This window comes from Apus apus, chromosome 21, assembly GCF_020740795.1.
Source record: "Apus apus isolate bApuApu2 chromosome 21, bApuApu2.pri.cur, whole genome shotgun sequence".
NCBI lineage: Eukaryota > Metazoa > Chordata > Aves > Apodiformes > Apodidae > Apus > Apus apus.
In genome coordinates, this window is record NC_067302.1 from 4,226,073 (window position 1) to 4,253,072 (window position 27,000).

The 27,000-nt window shown below is 46.7% G+C and overlaps 1 protein-coding gene and 1 long non-coding RNA gene across 5 annotated transcripts in view; one reads left to right on the forward strand and one right to left on the reverse strand.

Annotated features, from left to right (window-relative positions):
* MAN1C1 (mannosidase alpha class 1C member 1) overlaps nucleotides 1-26,707 on the reverse strand; it is a 67,321-nt gene extending 40,614 nt beyond the window's left edge. For 3 of the 4 annotated variants that reach the window (XM_051638299.1, XM_051638298.1, XM_051638296.1), the window contains exons 1-3: nucleotides 26,443-26,707; nucleotides 24,380-25,367; nucleotides 4,164-4,260 (exon numbers count right to left, since the gene is read on the reverse strand). In XM_051638299.1, the coding sequence (XP_051494259.1) occupies nucleotides 4,164-4,260; nucleotides 24,380-24,955 (673 nt within the window). In that variant the 5' untranslated portion in view covers nucleotides 24,956-25,367; nucleotides 26,443-26,707. Of the gene's footprint in view, nucleotides 1-4,163; nucleotides 4,261-24,379; nucleotides 25,368-25,515; nucleotides 25,575-26,442 lie in introns of those variants that run through there. The other variant, XM_051638297.1, reaches the window with a different exon arrangement.
* Nucleotides 11,180-16,285, forward strand: LOC127393321 (uncharacterized). Its single transcript, XR_007891433.1, has 2 exons — nucleotides 11,180-11,372; nucleotides 14,561-16,285. It is a non-coding gene; the product is annotated as an uncharacterized LOC127393321 (long non-coding RNA).
* Nucleotides 26,708-27,000: the final 293 nt, after the last annotated feature.

A 27,000-nucleotide genomic window follows, 5' to 3' on the forward strand; every position in this document is an offset into this window, starting at 1 on the left:
AAAGAGCCTTCCAGCTGCTGTTAGAAGTTCCTATGAAAGGAGCCTGGCAGATTAAATCCAGTGAAGACCTGGCAGTGTAAATCCAGTGGAGACACGTTACTTGAATCTCCACCCAGACCAGAGCCTGGGCAGGTCACAGTGTCAATGTGCAGATGGAAAATCTGCAGGATTTGCCACAAAGAAAAAACTTGCAGGTTTCTGCATCTCCATCACCTTGGTATTTTCTAGAGGCCTCTCTGTGTATATTGATGTGGTCACTACTTTCCTTTTCCAGTCACTTCAATCCCTTTTTATCCTGGAGAGCCAAACCAGCACCATTTCCAGGCAACCATGACCAGTGATCTCCTGTCTCCAAAACAAACTGTGGGAACAGTTCAGGTCACAGCCTGTACATAAACACAGCCCAAGCAGCCACCCAGCTTCCAAGAACTGTTATCCAGCCTGTGCAGGGTTATCACAGGGCTATCTATCCCTGTGTGCTCTGTCACCAGGCAGGGAAATGTGGAGCAATGTGGAGGACCTTGCATGAAGATGAAGTCTAAACACTTCACGTCTTTAGATCCAGCTGCTGTTAGATCTTTGCCATCCAGTTCTGGTGACCTGGCTGTGTCCTAGATGTGACAGTTGTCACATGGATTGACATCAGATAAAGCTACAGAGCCTCAACGTGATGCACAAACTCAGCATATGCTGAGAGGAGCAATGACTGTGACAAGGGAATTAATAATTTGAGGTGTGATTGCAAGTGAGAAGAAAAAACGGGGGGGAACCTAGTTAAGTATTGCTATTTTTAGACCAAAATTAACAAACTAATGTGCAGTTAGGTGATGAAAAATGACTGTCTAGCAGCACAGCAAGGTTCCATATTTACTTGCTGTCACTGATATTCAGAGCAAATTGGCTTAGGTTATAAGTCAAAAAGGATTCTGCTGCTGCCAGCACTGCACACTTCAAGAGGTATCTGAAAATCAGGCTTCTTACCTTATCATTGTTAAAAGACTGTGCAATCAAAATGTAACTGACAATTCAGCTGATGCATGAGCAGCAATAGATGCCAGCTCACTCTGCCACAGCTAGAGAAACTCTGTAAAGCTAACAGGATTTTAAAAACATTTTGTCAGAAAAATAAGTAGCTATGACAGACCTAGGGAGCAGGCTGAATAATAATTCAACTATCTACTGCTGGAGATCACAGTGACAGGTGCATTTCAAGTGCTGTGCTCCATAATACAGCTGCCCTCTCCAGCAGCCTCACTCCAAGGAATTCAACACGCTTTGCAAACATCAATTACTCTAATGCTCACAACCTCAAAGACAGGAATGCTGAGATGCTGAGGTAAGAAGGGTTAAAATAATGAGATCAACACTGGGAACAGAACACACACCTGCAGATCTCTGGCCTTCACCCTTAGTCACAAGCTCAGCTGTGCCATTTTTCTTCAATAGCTCTAAAACAACATGCTTCTGGCCCTATTCTGCAAGTGGCCAGATACTCTGCAGGTAATCCTTGAGTTAGCTGAAGTGCAGAGAGGAATTTTGCAGATAATTCTGAAAATCATAGAATCCTAGTATGGTTTGTGTTGGAAGGGACCTTAAAGATCATTTAGATCCAACCCCCTGCATGGGCAGGGACACCTCCCACCAGCCCAGGCTGCTCCAAGCCCCATCCAACCTGCCCTTCAACACTGCCAGGGATGGGGCAGCCACAGCTTCCCTGGGCAACCTGGGCCAGGCTCTCACCACCCTCACGCTAACACCCTCCAGTTGTACAGTCACAGACATGGGAACCTTGTGGTTCAGGTTTCAGTCTAACAGAGATCATCCTTCTACCCTAGCAGTGTGCTTTGCCCATTCCCATGGCACAACTTCTGGGGAAATCTTCACAACTCTGAAACGGCTGCAAGTCCGGAACATGTTATCCCCACGGGAGGGCATGGGATGGGATGTTTAGCATGGCACATCTTGTCACAAGCATCACAGATGAATAAATAATAATTATGAAAGGGCTGCAGCTAGTGTGTTTAAGGAAAGCACTTTCAAGTTGCAACGATTACAAATGACTGCAATCAAAAGACTTCTCTGCAAATAAGCTACATCCAGAACATGGGAGAACCTTGATGAAACTGATGCCCTAGGAACAGGGTCTGGAGAGCATCCATCACAAGCACGAATGGAAAACCAAGTCACCAGATCAAAGTCGAAGCAAATGGGAAGGTTGCCTTCCAGTGTAGCAGCCCAGCCCTTCCTTGGGTGGTGGGCAAGCCTGGTCCCTGGGTATGAAGGTATGGAAACTGCCCAGGTGCTCTCCTAGATGTGAGCTCCCACCTTCCAAGGCTGAGGAGAAAGAGAGATGAACTATGGTGGAGTTTTTCTGTCTGTGATTTTCTTGCCATGGGGGCAGATGTTGGGGAGGGATGCCAGCTGGTGGCTGTTCAGAGAAGCAGGATGCTAGGTAGGAGTAGAAGGTTTATCTTGTATTTCTGCTTGGATGAGAGAGAATATTTGATAAGGAAGAGCTCCCCTGCTTCCCCCAGGATGAGGCTGCTAAACTGAAGGCTGCAAGAGAGCATCACATCCACAACAGGAAAATGTATCACCCTTCAAGAACTCGACTGCTCCTCACGCACACAAACATGCTTGAAAATAGCCCCAAAGAGGCTCCATCCCTCCCACATGGAAACAGCTGCAGAGAAATCTCATCTTCAGATTGACACCTCCAGCCTGGAGAGTTCCTGATTTGCCTCCATTAAATCTGTCATTTGAAATAAAGAGATGCATGATGTGACAGGAAGGGGCATGGGCAACAATGAGGAAGGCAGGCAGTGTGCCCTGGCCTAATTTCTAAAGCCTCTGAAAACAAGAGGCATCAAGGGCTGCAGCAGCCTAATGCTTCTGTTCTTTCCCAGCCACAGTTAAAAGCAGGAAAAGCCTATTAGGAGGCTGAAATGTTCCATGTAGCTTCTTTTCTGCAATTGTCTGCAAATCCTTGTGCTCCAAAGCATTTTCCTTGACAGTGCTCACAGGCAAGCTACAAACAAGCAGAAGCACTGCCAATTGTTTTAGCATGATAAAAGCATTTAAAAGCTTTCAATATTTTTGTCTGTTTACAGGCAGGCTCCTTGAGGAATTCTGACAAGCCTGCCAGAATGGAAAAGTTGCACAATGTGTCACTTTTGGGCTGAAGTTAACGCAAATTCTCAAGTAAGAAACCTGGGTATTCTTGGGGTGGGGATACCTAAAGAGTGCAAAACCAGGAATAGGAGTGTTTCTTCACACTGTATTGGTCCAGTCCCTTTACCCTGAGGAAATAAAACTCACAGATCATTTGCCCACTAAAGAACTCTATTCTGGGTGAGGGATTCGGGGAGATAATCTCTGCAAAGCAGAGTTGTGTGGAAAGAAGCTGAGACCTCTGTACAGTGAGTCTTCCCTGAGGAGGGGTGGGAAAGTCCTCCTAAAGCAGATTCTGCTGCCTTTCCCCCACCTTCTGCAGCCCCTCATCATGGCACAACCTGTCCAGGCAAGGTCAAGCTAGGGCACAGAAAGCAGAGAAGGGAAATGCTTTGAATGCAAATGAGGAAAAAGGCAATTTATATCCCAGAAATTCAACAAGTATAGCACTGGATTTATGTAAGTGGCTCACATTAAAAAAAAAAAAGGCAATCTGCTAAAGAGTAAAATTACACAAGTCAGTAAGCACACAGTATAAAGAGCCTTTAATATTGATTCACTCACTCAATATTTCATGGCATTCACATCTTGCTCAACAGTGGAGAAATGAGAGAGAAAATGCTCAGTTTGGTCACCTCCTGATGCCCACAAGTTTAGACAAATAGCAGGATTGTCAGGTTTGGACTGACTTCATGTTTTAGTAAAGACACTGGTCGGTTTTCACACTGTTCTCAGACACATTTGGTGCTAGAGCTGCACACAGAGGTGGTACAGGCTGGGCAGTGAGAGAGGCCTGGGGGAATGAGACTCCTAGCAGTGGGAAATGGGAAGGTAACCCCTCGGAGCTGTGCTGAGAAGTCTCACTTCAGAAAAATGAAAAAAGAGATCAAAGCTGTTACAGATACCTCACTGCATTGCAGAGAGGAATTGGCACCGACCTGTGACCTTAAAAAACAGCAATGAAACTGCACTGAAATTGACTCAGAACTCACCAAACATGTTCCCAATGTGGCCGTTCTTTGTCAGCGGGCGCAGCTCATTTTTTCCAAGTGCATATTGTTTGTAGTTATCCCAGGCAAATTTCATCATCTGCAAAAAGAAAAAAAAAAAAAATGAATTCAAGTGCTTCACAGAACCCAAAGTTTTCCTGAACTTCAGCTCTGGAAACTAATGGGAGTTTTCTATCCACAGCTAAACCCAGCAACCCATGATCCATTAATTATATTTTCAACTTGCACTGAGCTGTTTTCAGTCTCTAAAGTCTCCAACTTACCACTCTGGATGTAGAACTTGGGACTGGCACGTTTCAGATGTATCACAGTACCCACCACACTGAGAGTCCACTTTGCCCCTGGGCTGTGCAAACCAAGTGGAAAATTTTAGAAAGGTGCCTCCACCTCTGAATTTCTGACCTTTTTCACAGAGCATCAGTATTTCAGAATGGTAATTTAAATAGGCTAAGAATGTAAGGCCCAAGGTGATCTGTCCCTGAGGACAGGGATGTTACCTTCTGAGTTTTCTCACTTCTTTATGACAGCAGTAGTGAAACTTGAACAAACTGCACAAGCACCCACCACTGCCCACCTTGCAGCAGTTACACAGGCAACTTGGGCAAAGCAGCAGCACTGAGGTACACAAGGCATGTAAAACTGTGGTGAGCAGAGGAAGAAATGGGTCTTTAAGGGCTGCACAGAAGTTTGCTTTCTATTTATTAACAGGATACCTTCACAAAGGAGAAAGGGGAGATCCATGACATTTTTATACCTTCCTATCAAAACTCAAAAGTGCTTTCTTAAGGGAGTCCTGCAGATGGGCTGGGTGATTTCTTGAGAAACCCCTTCCAACTCAAACAACTCCTTTTGGGACGTTTAAACTGTCCTGCCCAGCCTCAGCACATTAACCTTTCCCCGAGGACTGCAAGGCAGTGGGTTTGTGTGAGCTCCAACACACACATACACCAGCACAGCTTTTTCTGTCCCCCTGCCCCTTTGGCTCCAGCTGGTAGGAAATATTAAACCTACAAGTATCCTCTTTGAAGCTTGGAGAGACTAGGACTCGTCAGCTTCTAAGGAGTGCCTTAAATAAAGCTCCCTTTTATAATCCACACAGCCTGGCTCCAAGCAGTTTGATTCCCAGCATTGCAGTGACCTGTACATTCTTTGATTCCATCCCTGGAAAAAAGTCAGATAACAAAGGGGAAGAAGGTGGCTTCAGAGAATTGACAACATCCTCCACCACCGCCCAACAAAGATAAGAGTCTTCACTCAAACAAGACATTTGAAAGGAAATGACAGATTAAAACAAATCATTCCTCCACAGAGTGCCCCTGTCTCGTGTCTGCAACAGCATTTGCTGCTCTATTTCAGGATCAGAATATGCAGGTTACTTTGGTATGAAATTCCTGCTGTCGTTTCAGTTCTTACTTTGGCCCTTCCCTCCAGCTGCGTGTTTCACAAACCCAACACTGCAAACCTCTGGCACTATCCTCCCTAATTAGCAACACGCACACAAAAAGCCACATCACCAGATTTCCATACACACAACCCCCACTCCCCTACTTTCTTAAACATCCAATTTCCAAAGTAAAGTTTCCCAGAGCTGGTCATATGGACAAGGATAAACATTTGCTGAACTGATTGATAACATTCAGACTCCAACACTACCAGAAGAAGGAATGTTGGACAAACAAAGTCAACTTGGGTTTTCAAAACTCAGTGTGGGATGGATTAGTCACTTGAATGCTCTGCTCTGAGGACACTAAACACTGACTGGGGGGAGGGAAGAAAACCCTCCACAAAATTCACTCAAACATGCCTCAGTCATATGACTCAGGGTCTTAATTGTATTTTTGCCAGGTCTCTGGGTTTGTTTTTTATGGTGGCAAAATTCTTCTAAGTGGGTAGTTCTTGTTCTTCATGAACATATGGCAATCTCTGAGGAACTCTGGGCTCTCTCTGACTGCACCAAGCAAATGCTCTTATGTCTCAGAGTTTGATCCTAAAACTGACTGCAGGAAAGATGGTGTTTCCATAAAGAGACAGCTTTCCCACCGGGAGCGACAGGGCTTGTGCAGCAGAAAGGAAACAGCCAGACGATCTATTTGGTTCATTTCTCCTTTCAATCAGAGCTGAGGAAGGAGGACCCACCCTTCTGGCACACAGATAGCCTGGACATGGAGAGGATGTGGAAATTACTCTGTTTTGTTGCATAAAACTCCTAACGTTGTAATTCTGAATCACCCTCTTTTAAAGCTGAGTATGAAATTTAAAGTTATTTCCTTCCCTCCACTTTTTTAACTCCTCCATTTCCAAAGGTCTGAAGTTTCTTCTTCCAAACATGCAAGAAACCTTGGTAGCTCTGCTTCACTGGTGCAGGTGGCTCCCTGGGATCCAGAGTTTGCTGACACAAACAGGCCAGAAAACTACTCTGGGTTTCCCTTCAAAGGGTCTGGAGCACAAGCAGGAGCAGCTGAGGGAGCTGGGGGTGTCCAGCCTGGAGAAAAGGAGGCTGAGGGGAGACTTGGCTCTGCAACTGCCTGAGAGGAGGTTAGAGTGAGGGGGGTCAGTCTCCCCAAGTAACCAGTGATGGGACAAGAGGGAATGGCTGCATTTGTCAGTGTTGCAAGAACTTCTACTACAAAATTATTTCTCAGGCTGTGCTGGCTGGAGTGTCTTGAACTCTCCTTCTCTGATCTGTCCTGAGCTGGTAATCAGGCAAGGAGAAGATGGATGAGACTGGATGTGCTGCCTCATTCTCAGTTTTCCTTTATGTGAACAAAATTTTGCTCTCTGCTTTTAAATTCTGTATCTTTCAGAGGCAAGATGCAAAATGTGATACCCTTGCATTTTCCAAGATCAAGCTTTCCTCTCACTAGCAGTGGGTCCAAAAGCAGCAACTGGAAAAGTTTAAAAGCCAAAAGCATTTGCTCCCTTCTGCTCATCCTGGCTTTCTGCAGCTGCCTTTCCAAGCCAAATTTAGCAGCACAACTTCCAAACCACTGAAGAGATTCATCAAGTTTCTAAAAGTGGGGACTGCACATTTATATACCGTACAGAGGACTGAGCTGGAGCTTTCAGGAGCTTTCTCTGACAGAGGTTCCAAAGGCTCAGCTGTAAAGGAAGAGGATGTAACTGAGAGGTACAACATGACTATTTGCATAGCAAGGTGTTTAAATCCTTTTTCTGATGAGAAACAAAGGTTAGAAGTGAATATTTTATGTCACGCTAGTCATGAGAGATCTCAATACATCATCATGCCATTTCAGATTTGAAATATGGCACCAGAACCACAAAAATTATGGAAATAGATCCATAATTTTAGATTTTGTTCTTACCAGTGTGCCATCTGCCATCTAATAGATAATTATCTATTTGGCCCTGAAATTCTAATCACCCTGGCTTTCAGCTGATTTATAGCAGAGACTTCCAAATTTATAATCAAGTGTGTCAGATTGCTCTTCCTTTTCTATAATCTGTAAATCACTTTTTACTTTTGAGAGCTTCAGCTACCCAGATGGACAATTATATATTGAAATCAGCTACAAGTAACTATACTGAATTCTGAAAACCCTAACCCTCACTTTCATCATTCAGGCTATTACCTTTTCTTCTGTCTTGCTCCATCCAACCCCAAAAAAAAGATCTTGCTCCCAAGCCCACAAGTATTTCCTACAGGCTGCAGCCACGGGCCAGGCCCTGAGTGCCAAGTCCTGCCCTGAGGTATTTGCTGGTTCAGGGGCTTTGTCTACAACTCTGCAGGTTCACAACACTGCAGTGTTCAGTCTGCACAAAGCATTGCAGGGAAGGCTGGTTTACAATCGCTTTCAACGCAGTTTTTTCAGTTAATGTATGGAAATATTCCTCTTCAGAAGTCAGCTTTACAATTACTCTTGTTTAAAGCAGTGGGCCAAACACCAAGTGCTTGTGTCCCTTCAAATGCTGCAGCAGAAAATCATACAAAGCACTGAATGTTTTCACCGATACCTCAAACTTCTCCATCCACAAGAGCACCCACACTCCTACCACAGCTTTGCCCATTCTCTCATTTCCATTTGCTCAATGTGCCTCAGCAAGAGTCCTTACATTTCCTAAGATCATATATGCCAAATCACACAGCAATAATCACCACCCCAGACTCAGTAAACAAAAGCATCCAAGTTGATCACACTCTCTTCACCACACACCCGACGTGCCACTCTACAGGAGGGCACCACTGCTTTTATAATGCCACCCAGGCTGGACCACAGCTGGGATTTACAATTTCAGCCCATGGGTTTTACAGTTGTGATTGTGGGAGTGTCACCACCGCTCCACTGATTTTTAGGGAACCAGAGGTCATGGAAAAATCAGACTCCAGTGGAGAGGCAGTCAAGAAGAATTCAGAACAAAAAGACCTGTGATCCAGATACTGAAGAAGCAGGGCTCAGGATACCAACTTGACCAAGGAAGAGTTTTTACTCTGAATAAATGTGCAAATCTGATGTTCTTTAATATATGTATTAACTAAACCACCTAAAATCCCTGGGTTTATGTACATGGAAAAAGCAGAAGGATGAGAGGGGAAAAAAAAAAGAAGAAAGAAATCCCCCACACTATCACTTGCCTTCCTTTTGTTACCAGGGAAGATTTCAAAATGCAGAGCATTCCCAAACAGCTATTTGATTAGTTTTATCCATCTAGGCTGGGATAATTAGTAAATGCTTAAAAGATGAAATCTAAATATACCAACCAATCAGCCCCTTCCAAGAACATCCAAGGAACATTACACAAAGCCATTATCTTCACAAGATAACCACTTCTGTGACTCTTTAACCCCCCTTCTTCAACTCCCCTTCAAATTTTTAACTATTAAGCTAGCTAAGAAATTACCAATTTTGGTTTTTAAAAAATAAATAAAGGGTGGTGGTGGGTGTAATTTTAAATATTTCTTTCCCTGTTGTATTTCTTACTTGGTTTTTCCCACCTCAAATTATCAGACAGGTTTCTCTTCCTTTCTCTGCAGTTAGAGAAAGATGAGTTGTTTTATCAGTATCAAAACTAGAACCTGTTCTTTCCCTTCTCCAGGCTCATTACTACCCCAAAATAGCCCTGTTCTGGTTTGGATTTTTAGCCTGCAATGCCACATATTTTCCCCAGATGTAAAAAAATAATTTGCCACATGATGAAATGCAGAGAGAAATGGAACCAACTGTCAGTTTTGCAAAGAGATGAAAAAAATCTGCCTGAACACATCGGGATAAGCTGTTTATACTTGGAATAATGGATGGTATTTTTTTCTAATCAGACTTGCATACACTTGTATAATTCAGGATTGACTGCAGGAAAGGTAATGAAACAGTAACATGTTTATTATCTGTTGCTGTTTTTAATATTATCACATGGAGATATAAATCACTAAGGCAAAATGATATAAAAAGGCTAGAGTTTATTTGAAAACCTTTATATTAAAGTTGAGGAACTTCTCAGGCTACCTCTTTGGGCCACTGTCTTTAGAAATGGTTTTATGTAATAGTAAAGTAATAACAAAAATTAAAAAGCTGCATGTTAACTCCACTTGATTGAAAGGTTCCATTTAGGCAGACTTAATATCCACAAGCTTTTACCTTCTGGGTTTAAAAGCCTGTAACTTGCAGAACAGTCAGTGCTTCAGCACATGAAAGACGTTACCAAGCAACCCCCAGAAACAGACACCAACATTGATAATCCATTCTAAAGTAATTATGTTTTATAATTAAAGATTACAGCAAATCCAATAGATCCCAACAGGAACTTCAGCAATTTAGAGACATGCCAGCCAACCTGCTTGTTTCATAGCATCCATGGTAGCTTCTGTCTTTGAATAAAACATTAAGTGACTTGCAGAGATTTTCATTTAATAAGCCTTCAAACAACTGATAACCACTACAGAGTCTCACCTTGATACGTGGTAATCTAACTTCACCTCACTTCTCTAATTTTATTTAAAGTATCATTCTTCTTTGATGGCAAAGGGGACAAAACCAACCAAACACAATCTCATCAGCTTCAACTGGATGGGTATTTCCTCTCTGCTTTGCATTCCTGACCCTTCTCATACACCCACTGGGCAACTTCCACTACCTTGTGCTTCAGCTCATCCATCTGCCACACAGACCCCAGCACCAGACTCTTTGGAATCACCACAGCGTAGTGAACACTGTGGCACTGAGGTCATCTGGTGAATCTATGCTCAATATTCTTTTGTCCAACCCTGCAGATCCAGAATCACTTTGCAGGAGATGGCAGTGGCAGACTCAGGGTCAAAGCTCAAGGCCTGTCTGCACACACTCAGTGGGTCAATGGCTTAATGTGGCAGAGAGAAGTGTCTGTACTTGGGCAAGGTCCTTGACTCAGGACTGAGTACAAATTACCCTGTTGCATCAGCACAGTCACACACCTCTTGGCCAAAGAGGTGATCTGTGGAGTGAACACTGGGGTTACACACACATCCCTGCCTGGCCAGGAGGGTGATTAGCCTCCCAGATAACACAGGACTGATTCCCATCACAAACCCACCTTCCCAAAAAAGTATTTCTGCAAATACACCCCTTGGAACAATGCCCAAAGCTCAGGAAAGCCTCAGCTCTTTGACAGCTGCTTTTGCCACTGCTCTACCCAGTTTTTCCTCACACACAAGATGAAGGCTCGTGTTTTCGTGCCCACAGCACCAGCTTGAGCACACAAGCCCTCCCACTGCTCCAGTTCTTCATGACAGATTCTAAAACAAAATTTCAAACCTTGTCAACCTCCTGACTGTAAATACATCAGCTGATTGTTTGGTGCTGGGTGGCAGATAGGTGCTGTGAATTAGTTGCTACACATGGCTTTAACTAGAAGTAAACACAACAGGGTAATTAAAGCAAGGGGTGAGCAGAGCTTTGCTTCAGATTTTTCTGGCAGCCTTGGCAACTTGTTTCCAAACCTGCATGGGTGTTTTTTTATTACATAAGTTACTATCACAGCTCTCTCTTGCACAATAGCCAAAGACACAGCAGAGCAGTGCTCAGAAAGTGATCTCCATGCCTGGAAGCAATGGAGGGATTCTTCAGGAAGCCAGAAGAAATCACCTTCCATGACAACAGCCAGCAAGTAGGAATAAAAATAAAAGTTTCAACTTCTGCTTTCTGTTCCCAGACAGATGGGCCAGCTGAGTAAGGGAGAACTCTTCAGCTCAGATCTGCAGAGGTAAGCACTCCCTCCCCACAACAATCAGGGAAAAAGCAGGACTTGAAGCCTGATTTGCACTGGGGGCACAGAAAAAAAACAACAGCAGAGTAGTCCAAGGTCATTAGTGTTAGTGACAAGGACAGAAATAGAACTCAAGAGTCTTCCTGACTCACAGTCTCTGCTAGGAAAGCTGAATGGGAGAAAGAACAGCTCAAAGCACAATTAAGCTAACTCCTAATTAAATTCCTAATGCAACTAGATTTAACCGTGTCAAGAGGAGGGAAAAAATATAATCCTTCGATAGGACTATCTGAGGCATTAAAACCCAGCTGGATCCAGCTGCATCTAAATCAGGAAACATGTCAGCAAGAGCAGTTGATTTTGCAGTTAGTTTCTTAATGAGATGCTAGACTGTAAGAGGACAACAACGGTTCTCAGAACAAATTTGCAAGTCTAGACCAAAGCCCAGGGTCATTTAGTAGAGAGATGGGAAAAGCTGGAGTCTCACCTCCTTTGCTTCCCAGAATCAAAGCTAGTGGAAAATTCTAATAGAAATAAAAGGTGTTACTGTTCTTGGCCACCCTAATGCTGTCAGTTTTGGATTTCCTCTGAGCCTCTATAACTGATCAAACACTTGATATTCCAGAGCATGACCAAAGCTGACACTGTACAACAAGGCCAGCAATCAAAACTATGAGGATTCTTCTTGTCCTAAGCTTGTTACCTCTAACTGCTACTCGAGCACTAGGCTCTCAGGAGTTTTAAAGAACTTGCACAAAAAGACAACTCATGATGTCCAGTCTGCACCCAGCAGTCTGAGCCAGAAGAACTGACCCTGTTCAATTTGAGGGATGATTTCTTCCATAGAAGGACACTCATGGGGTTATTTGGCAGGCTGGAAAAAAAACTGGGGTCAGCGTGAAAGAGCAGATCTAACTCCAGGTTGTGTGATGCAAATGCCAGTGAGGATGTTGTGGTAGCAACCAGAGAAAGTGAACAGCAAGATACAGGCAAAATTAAAAATTGAAGAGAGGACATTCCAAGAAAGATGAGCTTAAAACCATAGGAATAATTATCATCTCCCTTGTTATCACTACAGAATGAAGGCATAAGCAGCTCTTTGAGCAATATGTATGAGGAAATTAGAAAAGACTTGAAGGTTATTATAAAACATTGGGGGTTTTTTGACACTCTGCAGAATTTGAACTAAGGTCTGGTTTACCACTTCCATGCAGATTTCTTCAATGGAAATTTAAGTTGTGAGTATGTATCTGTAGCACCTAAAAGTGCTTCCAAAGTAAAAGATAACAGAATGTGTTCAGGTGACAATAGAAGATACAAAATCAATCTTTTTTTTTGTAAAATATTAAATACTAGATAATAATACTCTAATATTAGATACATAGAAGTATAAAATACACCTATGAACTCCATTACCATGGTGCTAGTTTCAGGAATTACTGGATGTGCTGCACTCTGGAAATGAAAAGGTGCCATATAACCAATACAGACTTTCATGCACAAAGAGGCATATCAAGCAAATATTTTCCCCACCACTACAGCCATGTCACAAATCATTACCTTTACATTCTAATGTAATGGTTCACTTCACAAGATTACTTTTGCTAACAAAGTTGCATATTAGGAGATGTCTGTCAAACCCACAACAACTTTCTACAGCTCCTGCCAGGGGTTGCATGCACAAAGGATGGCAGGTAGACCCAGAAAGAAAGAAATACACTTTGTGAGACACTATCATTTGGATTTTTCAAGTCCTTTTAACTCTAGCTTGGACAGTCTGCTAATGCCTTTTCTTAGTGAGCACTGTTTTGTTCCAGCAGGCTTTGAGGAAAGAAAGCGGAAATAAATTATTTGCCCAGTAATTGTGCTTCTTCAAATGTCACCTCAAGGTTCCCCTCCTGAGTTCTGTGCCTGCAGCATAAATCAGGCAAGAAAATTCCCCCAGCTCTGAAGATTCTGGGCACTGTGACATAGCTTGAGGCTGCCTTGAGGGCTCTTACATTTCAACCATGTCTCTTCAAGCATGTACAGCACACGCTCTTCCTAAATCCCTAATTACATGCAGGCTACAAAATCTCCTTCAAAGTGACCAATATTCCGGGTGAATGATGTACAACAATCAGTTAAATACCCAGGCCAGAACCCATCAGCTCCTCACCATAATACACCCAGGTTCAAAGGGAAGATAGATGGAAATACAAACACGTAAGCAGGATTGTTTTTCCGGACCCGCATTAGGACAAGGTAAGTAATTTTCTCTCTCCTTAAAGGTTAACATCTGCACAGGATTCTCATTTCTGGAGACCCACAGCACAAGGGAATGATCTAAAAGAAGCTGTAGCAATAACTAACCAAAAATGGGCAGACTGCAAGGGGGCAAAAAAAGAAAAAAAGTGTGGGGATATTTTTCTGTCAAGGAAAACAGTAACAATAAAAGAAAAAATGCCTCTAGAACCTACTAGACCTACTTGTTTGGCCTGCAGGAGACACATCAAACAAATCAATAATGAAAAGAAACAAAAGAGAGAAGAACCAAGGCTTTGTACCTGAGCCTGGGATGGGGAACCAGGGCAGGAATACTCTGGATATGGTGAAAAAACTGTTATTTCACTATAGTGAGAGATTAAACAGTGATCAGAGTCTGTGCAAAACTCTGCCAAGGAACCATCCTGAGGCAAGGATTATAATAAAGCAGAACTATCCCAACAGTCACAATAAAGTATGGTTATGGAAATTATGATGCACCAGCAGGCCAGGGTTCTGTGTCAGGGTCTGAACTCAGCAGTCCCCGTTAGACAGCTGAAGAGCTCTAGATGAGCCACAGAACCACTTTCAGATACAGAAAGTGAAGACCACCCTCACAATCACCATCTCCTCTTTTGGGAAGAAGAGATTCCTCAGCCTGGGACACAGTAAGATGCTCTGGAACACAAGTGACTTGGACAGAGCTGCCAGGTGGATAAACTGAACTGATTCACATGGCAGCTCGAGGTACAATCTTGGCTAGTGACAACCTGAACAGGCCTCTGTTAGGCCTTCAAATCTGCAACAGGGAATCACAGCTTTGAATAGGATGCACACTAAGATATGAAGAGTTCTTTCACATTGGAATAAAATAACAACTTGGCACAAGTCACAGGTTCACTCAGCAGCTCAATACCCACGTCTCACTCTTTCTGTTTCAGGACCATGCATCTCATCTGCCTCTCTCCTCCCAGCACTGGCAAAGCGTGAATTGCTTTTGACACACGGATGGCTCAAGGGCCCAAAAAGCAGTTAGAAGCAGATGGGATAAGTGAAGGAAGGAAAGAAAGGAACAAAGAAAACAGAGGCCAAGAGTTACCCGGCATCGCTTCTGTTCTGCGCTGTGAGAACAGACTTAGGGAGCAGAAGAAACATCTGTTTGGAAACTGCCTTCGTCTCAATCCAAATGCTGGAACAGCAGAAAAGAGGGAAGTTGAGAACTGCCAGCACACCTCGTGCTTTATCTCACACTTGGGTGGCTGAAGAGGAGGGATCTGGGAGGATGAGTTTAGTTTAAGGATTGCTCACTGGTTCACCTGCTGCCCATCTGTCTTTGTAGCCCTTGCTTGGAGGGACAGACTGGAGCACTGCTGTCCTCTCCCCTTGCAGGAATTACTTGTGATTTGAACTTCTGAAGAGAGGAGCAGAGCAATTATCAAGCATTAAGTGCGCAGTAGAGATTAGTCCAATAATTTATCAAAGGTAATAGTTATTCAGAGACACAAAAAACGCACTCCCAGCCCTCCCAGAGCCTCCCAGAGCCTCATGTCAGAGTTGTCACCTTAACAAAAGTGTTAGAAGAAATTCTTGGACCACAGCAGCAAATGTATTAGCCAGAAGCTGATAAACACTTCCAGGAGTCCCCTAGTCAAAAATAAATCACACAAATCAAGTTGCAAATACTGGATCTTTAATAAAAAAAAATGAAGTTGGTGGAGTGGATGCTAGAACAATGTTAGGATTCAGCTGGCAGGATGAAAGAGCTTGGCTTTCATTGAGTCTGACCCCCCCATTACCAGAGGGAGCAGGGCTTGGCCATGGCCCTGTGCCAGCACTGCACTAGACAGTCATCACACAACAATGATTAATGAACTCTTGAAAGAATAAAGCAAGAAATGGGAAGTCAGGGAATTGAGGTAATCAACTAAAGAAAAAAAACCATAAAGATTCATCAAAATCAGAGGCAGAAAGCACCTCCTAGGTCACAGACTCCATGTGTCTGCCAATGTAGAAGTGGCTCCCACAGTGCTGCTCTGGCAGTTTCCTTTCAAGACCTAAGCAATAAGCTTCACTCCGTGCCACTTACCCAATTTCACCCTAATATTAAACTAAAAATTGTATTTAGCCTTTGAAATTCAAAAATGAAGGAACCAGAAGAGCAGACCGCTGTCTACTGCTTTATCAGCCAAGGAGTTGCCTTTCCAAAAATCAGTCTTCCAAATTACTCTGCTGTGCAGCCACTGATGGGAGTGGGCAGATCCACACCCTGCAGTGACCATGCTCTGGTTGCTGAAGGGCTCACTAACACACAGAACACCTGATGGAGAATATAATCAGTGACAGCAATGATGTTCCAGGACTGAGAAATCCTAACGTAGTACCAGTACTGGAAGAAGGCCTTCAAGAAAGCCAAAACAGCACCAGAAATCAGCCAAGGATTTGTTTAGGTTTATGTAGCACAGTGCTGAACTAACATAAGGACCTGTCCTTCCTAGGTAACTGCCGAGGAAAATAGAGGTTCAGATGGAAGAAGAGCCAGAAACATCCATATTTCCATGGGAAGCATTTTATTTGTGAGCTGGGCTGGCTAAGCCAGACAGCAGGAGGGTTTCAGGATGGATGAAATGTGGTTACATTATAATTATCTTTTGTTACTTGGCAAAGTACATGGTTATGCACTTTTTTACTGCCCAGGGAAATCATGTTAACATAATTGGAGCAAGAACCCTGTTTTAAACAGTTTACCTGGACATTACTAACATGGTTCCAATTCTCACTGCAGAGTCTTCAGAGCCATCTTGCTCCATAAATCAGTAGGAGTTGGTCACTGACTTCCTCTGAAGGAAGTACCAGCTCTTAAAGAAGAGATATTCTCTAGGATGTACTGAACATACCGTTACACTCTGTATCATCATCCTGTGCAAGTACTGTTGCCATGATGAGATGCTGTAGTTTCTAAACCTCTTGCTTTTATAATTCTTTGCAGCCTCGCCCTTAGGATAATAAACTAAGAGAGAGAGAAAGAAACCTAACAGCAGCTCTACGGTCATGCAGTGGAAGTGTTGGAGGCCAGAGTAGAACTAACGAGTTCCTGGCTCCCACTCAATCACAACTATCAGAACAATTAGCTCAAATAAGCCCAAGAACTCTTTTCTGCTCAGCTGTTGTCTGCCCATCCTCCCCAGGAATTTCTGAGCTGGAAAACTTCAATTGGGTTTGACAGAGGGTGAAGGTCACGAAGGAACTAAAGTTCAGTGCAAGACTGGAGGAGATATCCACAGAGGGTCCTGCTGAAGGCAGGTGAGCAGCTCAAGCCCCTGCAATGCTCAGCCCCAGCCCACTGGGCAGCCAGCAGCTTTGGGTACCGAGCACCCTCAGGCCTGCACAGCCAAGACAACACTTACACCAGTAAGAAAACCAGCAGGCAGTAGGTGGGTGACACAGGTGGAGCTACCAGTGGAGGGATGGGGAAAGTCACGGATGGCATGAGAGGGGTCTAATGATGTACAAAGGTTTCAGCACACAGGGCTCATTCCTAGAAAGCCAGGCTCCATTTCCTTTCTGCCGAGGGAAGAAGCAGCCATGAAGAGCTCTCTTTCCCTTTTTAAGCACCACTGAGGTCTCCTTTGATTCTAGTACACAGCAGATACACACACATGGGACTCAGCATCTCTGCTGTCAAGATAAGTAGATACAAAAGGGAAGCACTAAAGTCACTTCAGTTTAGTGCAACCTCTATCCACTACTTATGTTCCAGTGTCCTCCCAGGGGATGCTGAAGCACCTGAGAGCAGTTTTGCCTACTATTAGCTTGCTGGATTATAGATGAAAAAAAAATTGTGCCCATTTTACAGAGGTGCACACTGGATCCCTGAAGTGAGATGATGAATCTGCCATCAGGAAAAGAACACAGGACCAAGTGTCCTGTTCTAGTCAGCAGTAGATGCTCTGCCCCCTTTAATAAGGGTACAAGTGAGTAATAGCCCTGTCCCATAAACAGAGGATGTTTATTATCCAGTCCTTCAGTGTTCCCACTGTGCTCTCTTTTCTGCAGTGGTTTGGGTCCATCATGCACAATACACTCACATTATGCATGGATCACTGACACCACTGCCCATGACAGCTTCTCTGGAGCCCTTCCAAAATGTTGTGTCATATGATAAACTGAAGCACCAAGGGGACACACAGTAAAGACAGCAATCATAGGAGTGTGTTTGCTCCTCATGCCAAATCCATTCACACCATTCAGTGAAAAGTACTTTTTCTGGGGGAGAATGTAAATTCAGCCTTTTTTCCCCAAGTATAAAAATTAAAATGCTCCAAGCACAAAACTTCTTCTTCCCACCAGAGAAGTGAATAATCTTTCCTGCTTCCTCCTTCTGACAGCTCCATGTCAGTTTTCTATTCAGAACTAAGTAACAGACTGATTAAAGATACATTCTCCTTTCCCTCATCTCCCATCTAAAACCTGAATTGTTTTAAATACTGAAAAACATATTAAAAAAACATCAAAACAAAATGATAAACAATCTAAACAGACTAACAAAGTAAAAAAACCCCACATGACTGATTAACATCATCTGGTAAAGCCTTGCATACAGATCCTAAGGGAAGAACATTAGACACCAGAACAGAATATACACTTTTTCTCCCATTGAGGGGCAGATTTAATCATTGATTAAAAAGTTAATCGGGAATCTAAAAATACGTTGGCAGGAAAGATGGAACCTTAACTGAAGTGGCTGCTTTTTAGTCAACAGCTGCACAGCTGCATATCGACAGTCCCCAGACCAGGGGGGTGACAGGAGCTTGGCCCATTTCTGGTACCACTCAGTGAGATACAGCAGGTCAGGTCACCTCACCTAGGGCAGCCCCCCCACCTACGTGACCCCCTCACTTAAGACCACAGCCAAACTGGGTCCTGCTCCCCAGGGGTACCAGAGTGTGGTTACAGCCCTAGCCAGGCTCCAGCCCTGCTGCCCTACACCCCTGGTCTTTATATTTGAGACCTTTCAAAGAGCTTATGTGTATTTACTGAAGTCATTCAGCAAGGTGTAGGTGCCTCCAGACAACACCCCTGTGCGTGTCCTGGAAACCCACTGCACCATATCCCAGCACTCTGGATTCAGTCATTATCTGCAATCTGCCTGGAGAGGTTCATACTCCAACAATTTTGCTGTTGTGCAACTCGTGCATTGTCTTTAAGTGGCAGTTTATAAACCAGCCTCACACCAAATTTAGTTGCTGTGGAACAAGTGCTGGATTTTGCAGATAAGAACAAATGTCTTCAAATTGCACAGTACTTCCAAATTCCCAAAAACCCTCAACTAGAGTAATATCAGTAATAGTGTGTACAATGTATCATTGCCATCTCTAAGGGAAGCAGCACTGTAGCACAGATCACAGCATGTGAAATATTTTCTATCTCCACATATTACCCCAACAGAACCAATATATTTTTAGTCAATTAACTGTATACCCTACAGCTGAAAGAGGCTGAGACAGGTTAGGTCTAAATTTTGTTTGCATGAATCCACTGGAGGCTAGCAAAGCAAAAAATACACTGTATGCACCATTTGTGGGATTTACAGTATAGTACCCTTTTTCACAGGTTCAGTAAACAAATGCATGAGAAGGAACATGGAGCAAAGGAAAATTCCAGCAAGCCTGGGGCCAGCCAGTGCTTCAAACTGCAGAGAAATTCTCTCATTCCAAAGGTATTTCTACCCCAGAGAAAGAATTATGTTCTGCTCATAGTATACCTGACTGGTTTGAGATAATCATTCTAGTCCATTATTGAAAGTATTTTACTCAGAACAGTTTTCTTTACCCCCAGCATCCAAAGTAAGTCTGCTGGAAGTCACTGGATTTATATTTGACCAGCAGAAAGGATGAGGGTTTTCCATGGGTCTCAGGAAGATGTGCTCCTCCATCCAGAACCGTGTGTGGCACGACTCACGTACTGAAGCCACTTGGAGCACTGTTCATCCCCAGATTACTGAAAGAAAAGGCATTTTTTTCCCAAATGGAAGAGTAGAAGTTGCAGTCTAGTGAAAGGGAGATGTCAGAAAGCTTTTTATTGCTGGCTCCAGCAACGAGATGGCTCAGGGTCAACCGAGAATGTGATTCAGAGAATTGTACCAACAGGGCAATTACTCAGACTGAGCCCTGGTTTGAGCGCTGCTCTCAATGAACTGTGATCACCATCCGATTCCCGCTGCTTATGCACCCATGTAAAACCCCCAGGGGTTGCCTCCATAAGGTGTGCGAGAGGGAAGGAGCGTCTGCCCAGACATTGCTCCCACCAGGGGTCAGGGCTGCGGCACAAATTGCGAAGGAGAAGGAGCAGCAACTCCAGCTCTGCCCCAACACCCTCAGCTGTCAACGCCGCACAAAGGGAACTCGGCCACCAACACCAAGGAACTTTCAGCAAAAGCTGAGCTCCCGAAAACATTCCTGTCTCTTGCCAATTATCTTTGAGTGGCAAACTGTCAAGAGATTTGTGTCTGAAAGACTGATCTACCTCAATAGGTGCCTGCTAATCGAGTGATGCAAGGAACTGGGTCCAGACTCTGCCGGCCCTCTGCCCCCGGCGTCTGGTTTTGGAAAGCAAATACATCTTTAGAGCTGTATTAAAAGAGGGCAGCAGGCAGCAAGGTGAGGCAAATGAAGGTGGAGACAGGAAGCAAAGCCAGGAAGAAGAGAACTGCACTGTAAAACAAATAGGCTTCAGTATTACTAATCCGGAGGAAATGAATGCATGTGTCAAAGCCAAGGGTCTGATCCCAGTAGAGGACTAAAAGCTTGCCTGAATGTCACATATTCCCGTTTGAAAGGGACAAAGGACACTGTCAGGTTAAGGTATTGGGTATTCTCAGACACCAGGTCAAGGAAACTTGCCTTTTGTACCCAAAGAGGAAACGAAAAACCAGTAAATCCCTTCCACAGTTCACATTTTTCTCACCTCTCATGACTGGAAGCAAGCTAGCTAGCTTCATTTCATCGATGGACACTTTCTGGCCTAGCTGGTTACAGGGGTTTGTCCTCAAACACTGGGAAGCATTAGCAGGGTTGGCATAAAAACACTTCAGAGGAAAGCTGTTCTCCCTCCCCACTGCTTCCCTACCTATGAGACCCACGAAGTCAACACAGCAACAACACAGCAAGAATCAGTCTGCTTAGCTTCATCCATCATCAGCAAAACTGTCAGCTCAGCTCCAACAGCAAAAATCTTTATTACTGGTTATGATGCAAAAGGCAGAAACCACACGGTCTGATTTTCCCAGATCTGAGGCTGGGTTTGCAGTAGCAGCGGTTGGAGAGGAAATAATTTTGACTTTTCACTGAGCCAATTTGATCTGGAAATTGGAGAGAGCAAATAAATATGGAATCCCACTGTGGCATTTCTGCAGTCACTTTCTGACTACAGCCATTTTTTTTCTTTTTTCTTTTTTTTTTTTTTTTAAACATCAGTGATTGGTATTGGGCACAAAAAATTAAGTTATTCCCTTAAGCCATGCATGACTGATCAATTACAGAACTAATAAGTTTTCCAGAGGTCAGTTTAAAAGATGAATAATCCCAAGCCCTTTTAAATTTCCCAAACTGCAGCACAGGGAGATTGTGATTTGGTTTTTAGAGCTGTTTTCTTCAAAAGGTCAGAGTGCCCACAGCACTCAGCAGCCCACAGTAACACACAGCAGTATATCCCAGGCAATTCTCCAGGTGACCAACGACCTTTTGCAGCCAGCAGCCTGCACAGTACAGGTGCTCTCTTTTTTCCTCCTCAGAAAAACAACTGCTTATTGACTCTGGGTTTGCTTTTAAAAGGTAAGTTGAACCGAAGAAGTCTGCCACCCTGGTTAAGTTACCCCCAGTGAAAGCAGCATACCTGCATGCACACGTCAGCTCAGGTCATTGCAGTGCTTACTTCTTTCAACAGACTCTTTTGTGTCATTTCAATTTGCTAATCCACCTCTTTTGCTTGCAGCACTACCAGAAAATGCAGCATTCAAAGCACACAAGTAAGTGAGGCAGATACTGCCCTGGCCAGACGAGACTCAATCCACAGCTCCAGAGCCCCTAATGCCGCTCAGAGCTTTCCCAAACAGCAGTGAAGTGGGAGACACAACAGTGATGGGTTTCACACTCCAGACAGGCTATCTTTTAAGCACAAAAAGTCTAGAAGAACTGTATTAATTTACACTTTCCACACGTAACAGCCAAGAAGCTAATAACACACCCTCTTCCCTGGCTGAAGGATCAAGTAGTTTAGAGGTTGGGTGGGAAAAACAGATAATTGCTCAGACTCCTGCTCAGATTGAAGGGTCCTGCAAGAAAATATAAAGTTCCAAGTCTCTAGGGTTGGGCACCAGTCCGAGTCTTTGATCACACACCAGTCCTTTCTCCTGGCTTTCATCTAGACTCTGGCAAACAGATGGGGGGGGAAAAAGAAATCAACAAATCTGAACCATATCCCTCCTCCCTATTATATAGGTGTGGACCTGCAAGAATGGCTTAAGGGGGAGAAAAAAAACCACAAAAAAACCCCCATGTAAATACCAGAATACTTAGAAACGTATTTTAGCAAATTACAGGGCTTAAAGCTCTGGAAGGAGAGAAAAGCTACTTGCTGCTACTGCACAGAACACCTTAAAACAGCCAGCAACCCCACTACCTGCTGCTGGCACCTCTCACATCACATGAGGAGTATTTGCTAACCCAAATGTTTTTATCATGACTTATTTCTTCCTTGCAATTTTTTTTACTCATCTGTTTCTTTTTATTCAGCACACACCTTATCTCTCCCACAAGCTTCACCACCAACCCTTGTTTTGCATAGTCTCTCATCTCAGCACCAGATTTGTTTCTCTCATTTTGAATCAATGCAGAAGTGCAGGCACTTTTAAGGAATAAGGGCTCTGTTTGAAGAGTAATTAGCTGTCAGCATAAAACTAGTATTTATGGATTCTCGTCCTTGAAAAATCTAACTCTGCTACCAGGCACTGATTATGGCTGTTATAAACAGATGGGGCTGAATCCATACAACTTGCAATAATCCTATATTTAAAAAATAATTAACTACAAATGAATTCCACTAGCTTTCATAAATTTGCTTTCCCTAGTTGTTTGTACGGAGTGGAAGCTGGGTTATTCATGGGCACGTTGTGCTGCCCCAGCACTCCTTGGAAGTGGGAGTCTGCAGTGTATTCCAAGCACAGGCTCCTCAACTCCAGGCACACTGGAGGGCCAGGTACTGGAATATTCCAAATACCCTGCAGCTGAGATGCAGAATGGAAGTATGGCTCAACTAAATAAACCCAGCACCCCTGGGTGTGTTGTGTCTGGTTGCCTGGCAGAGAAGCTGGAATTTTACCGGTGTTCAGCCTTTAAGGACTGACAGAGAAACCAGGAGGGGAGCTTTAAAAAACTGTTTTTAAAAAACAGGTTACAGCAGATAAAAGCCCTCAGTGTGTTGCTCTTTGACTTCCTTCTCCGTTCAACCTGGGACAGCATCTTTGCTGATTGTCTACACCTCTCAGAGCATGTAAATCCAGGAAATTTATGCTCTGCTTAATTAAATCTGTGCATTTTACTTATTGGCACCTCTCACTAAACCAAAATTCACTCCAAGTTGGTCATCCATCATAGCAAAAGATACGTCACAAACAATTGCATACCACATGGAATCTACAGCTCTTGGTTAACTAGGTCACAGACTGGTCTGCTGCGTTCGTGAGGCTGCCAGGCTTTTATGCACAGTCTGGAGGCACCAGGACAAATTCCCCTCTTCATTACCCCCCTAACCCTGCCATGAGGTTACTCAGGCTCAGCAGGGTCTAGGCGAGGGCAGCCTTCAGGCTGCTGTTTGCAGGTAACAAGTCCCCACCGCCAGAATGAGTGACAAGTGGATGTGCAGGGATGGCCTGTCTCACACCTGCTTCCTGATGTCTGAGGGCACATCCCGTCCATCCATCCATCCCCACAGACCAGCACAAGTCTCATCACCTACCAGCCTTCATGTAAAATGGCCCAGTTCATGGCTGTGACCCAGGAGGGAGCCTCTTGCCCAACCACAGACACCTCAAGACACCTCCTCCTGCCAAGCAAGTTTGGGTTGTTTTGTTTTTTTTTTCTTCCTAACAATCAAGCTGAAATTTCCCTTTGCCTAATTTCAGCTCTTCAGTTTCTAGTCACACCCTGCCAGACTGCCCTAACGTTTCCTCTCCGGGGAGAGGAGGCCGACAGGCACGTGCAGCCGCTGACGCTGCAGGACACCCCCCCAGAAAGAGACACCCCCCGATTCCTGTCACCTCCCTTGGAAAAGGGAACGAGAAAGGGGAGCAAGGGGCTTGCCTGGGAAATGGCAGCAAGGCCGTGGAAGTCGGGTGTGTGAGAAGAGTGGGGACAACAAGGAGAGGATGAGGCTGTGAGGGGAGGCGAGGGCTGACTGAGGGGGAATGTGGAGGGGAGGCAGGACACAACCGTGAGGGGAAAGAGAGGGCTTGGCTAAGGGGGGAGCATGGCCGTGAGGGCAGGTGAGGGGAGGAGAGGGTGACTGAGGGGGGAACACAGCCATGAGGGGAGGTGAGAGGAGGTGAGGGTGACTGATGGGGGATCATGGCTGTGAGGGGAGGTGAGAGCAGCTGAGAGGAGGTGAGGGTGATGGAGAGGGGATCATGGCCATGAGGGGAGGTGAGGGTGGCTGAGGGGGCGGGCAGGGCTGTGAGGGCAGGTGAGAGCGGCGCAGGGGCTCCTCACCTCTTTAATCTTCAGCCTGCGAGTGCGGGTCTCGGGATCCTCGTCGTGCTGCCGGCCCCGCACCGGGTGGCGGAGGCTCCGGCGAAACCGCTCGTAGTCGAAGCGCAGCGGAGCCCGCGTCTCCCGGGCGGCGGGGGGCTCTCCGGTGGCGGGCTGGGCTGGCCGCTCGCCGCCCTGCACCTGCTGGCGGGAGCCCGTGCGGGCCGGCGGGCCGGCCATGCGGGCGGCGGTGCGGAGCTTCTCCCGGAGGCGGCGGGGGGCAGCGGGGCTGGCGTGGCGGGGCTCGGCGGCGGCGGGGGGGCTGCGGGGCAGGTCGGTGTCGCGGGTGGAGGAGGAGGAGGCTGAGGAGGAGGAGGCGGAGGAAGAAGAAGAGGAGGAGGAGGAGGCGGCGGTGGTGGTCCGGCGGGGCAGGAACAGGCGCTTGAAGCGGGAGGAATCGGGCAGGAGGAAGAGGGCCCCGAAGCACAGCGTGAGCAGGCCCGAGAGGAAAAGCAGGAATAGGAACTTCTGCGGCAGCCGCAGCCCCAGCGCCGCCGGCCACCCCGGCACGCCCGGCAGCTTCCGCAGCAGCACCATGGGGCACCGGGACCCGCCGCCGCCCCGGGGAGCGTCGCTGGCGTCTGCGGCGAAAGGCTCAGGGATGCTCCTCCGCTCCACCGGCTGGAGCGGGCGTCTTCACAGGGGAGCGGGTGACACGTGGATGGCTCCGGAGCGGGCCCCGCCGCGGGGCCCCGCCGCTGCCCGGGGTCCTTGCCCGAGAGTCTCGCAGGGCGCGGAGCAGCGATTCAGAGTCCCCGCTTCTGGCATGAAGGCGGCGACGAGCGCATCCCGCCGGAGCCGGTGGCCGAGCGGCGGGGCTGGGCTGCTCCCGGCGGCCGTGCCCCGTGCAGGCTGCCCGCCGGACGGCTGCTGTGGGGCTGGCTCAGGGAGCGGTGCCGAGGAGGTGCGATCCCTTCTCTCTAGGCGGTGAGTTCATGCTGCAGCATTTCTGCGAAGCGGGGAGAGAAGAGCGCGTTCATTCGACACCAAGAAGGATGCAGCCGGCGTTACACATTGGCCTTTGTCCTGAAGGATCTGCCACCTCCCCAGCCGTTACCCCCCACTTCCACACTAGTTCGTTTTCCCTCTCTCCGAACCTGCCATCATAGTTGCGAGCAGCTCCCCAGCTCAGCACCATCCCCTTCAGCTCTGGGCAATTTCGGCGGGGCAGCCCTGGGGCTAAAACGAGGATCCGCGCCCTGAACGAGGAGCGAGGAAAACCCCGGGATGGGGCTGGATGCCCAGGGACCGAGCAGGCAGACAGGGACCGGGCAGGCAGACAGGGACCGGGCAGGCAGACAGGGACAGGGCAGGCAGACAGGGACAGGGCAGGCAGACAGGGACAGGGACCGGGCAGGCAGACAGGGACAGGGCAGGCAGACAGGGACAGGGCAGGCAGACAGGGACAGGGACAGGGCAGGCGGACAGGGACAGGGCAGGCAGACAGGGACAGGGACAGGGCAGGCGGACAGGGACAGGGCAGGCAGACAGGGACCGGGCAGGCAGACAGGGACCGGGCAGGCAGACAGGGACCGGGCAGGCAGACAGGGACAGGGACCGGGCAGGCAGACAGGGACAGGGCAGGCAGACAGGGACAGGGCAGACAGGGACAGGGCTGCTCCGCTCCTCACCAGGCTGCCGGGAGCTGCCTCCGCCCGCAGAGGGCTGGAGACGATGGGGCTGCAAATAAGCCATGCAGAAAGCTCATCTCGGGCTAAGTTTCTTGAGGGGGGGAAAAAAAAAATAAAATCTACGTGTATTTGTTATTTTTCGCTAAACAGATTCCGGCAAATTCCCCCTTTCTCCCAAACCTCTGCCTCGCTGTGAAGTTATTCATTTTCCCCCCACCAATCCTCTCCTTAGGTGCGCTGGAAGAGGCAGAGCTCAACTTTCAGCCCACGAAAGCAAGCAGGACCCCTTTCAAAACGCCGGGACACGTCTGAAAGATCGACCTAGACGCCCCAGATCACCCCTGCGTCTCGGGGCAGGGCGGGCGCTCTCCCAGCCCAGCCGCGCTTACTCACCCCTCTGACAAATCCGAGCCACTCTGCGTGGGGGAAAACAAAATGAATCTTCTCAGTCCCGCCTGCGTATGGCAAAAGCGAGGACCCCTCAGTGCTGTCAGCGCTCACAAGTGCCCGTTAAATGGAGAGGAGGAAGAGGCTGGCTGCCTGCCGGGCTCTCCGGGGGGAGGCTCCTCCTGCCCATCCGAGCATCCAGCAGGAAAGCACCTAACTGCACCAAGCGACTTCAGGAGCCTCTGCTTTCCGCCTCCTCCCCGCCCCGCCTCCCTCCCTCCCGGCCGAAGCGGCCCCGCCGCCCTGCGCCGCCCGCACGCGCCGCGCGCGCCTCCCGCCGCCACCGCTCACTGCGACAGCGCCGGCCGCGCCGGCGGCCCCGCCCCCCGCCCCGCCCCCCCGCCTGGCAACGGCCGCCCGGCGGGAGCGGGCGGGCTCCTCACCAGCCAATCAGCGAGCCGCGTCCTGCCCGCCGTAAGTCTCCCCTCCCCAGCCGCGCTCCGCCCTCGCCTGCTATTGGCTGTCTGGCGCGGCTCGCCCTCTCCCATTGGCTCTTCCAAACGC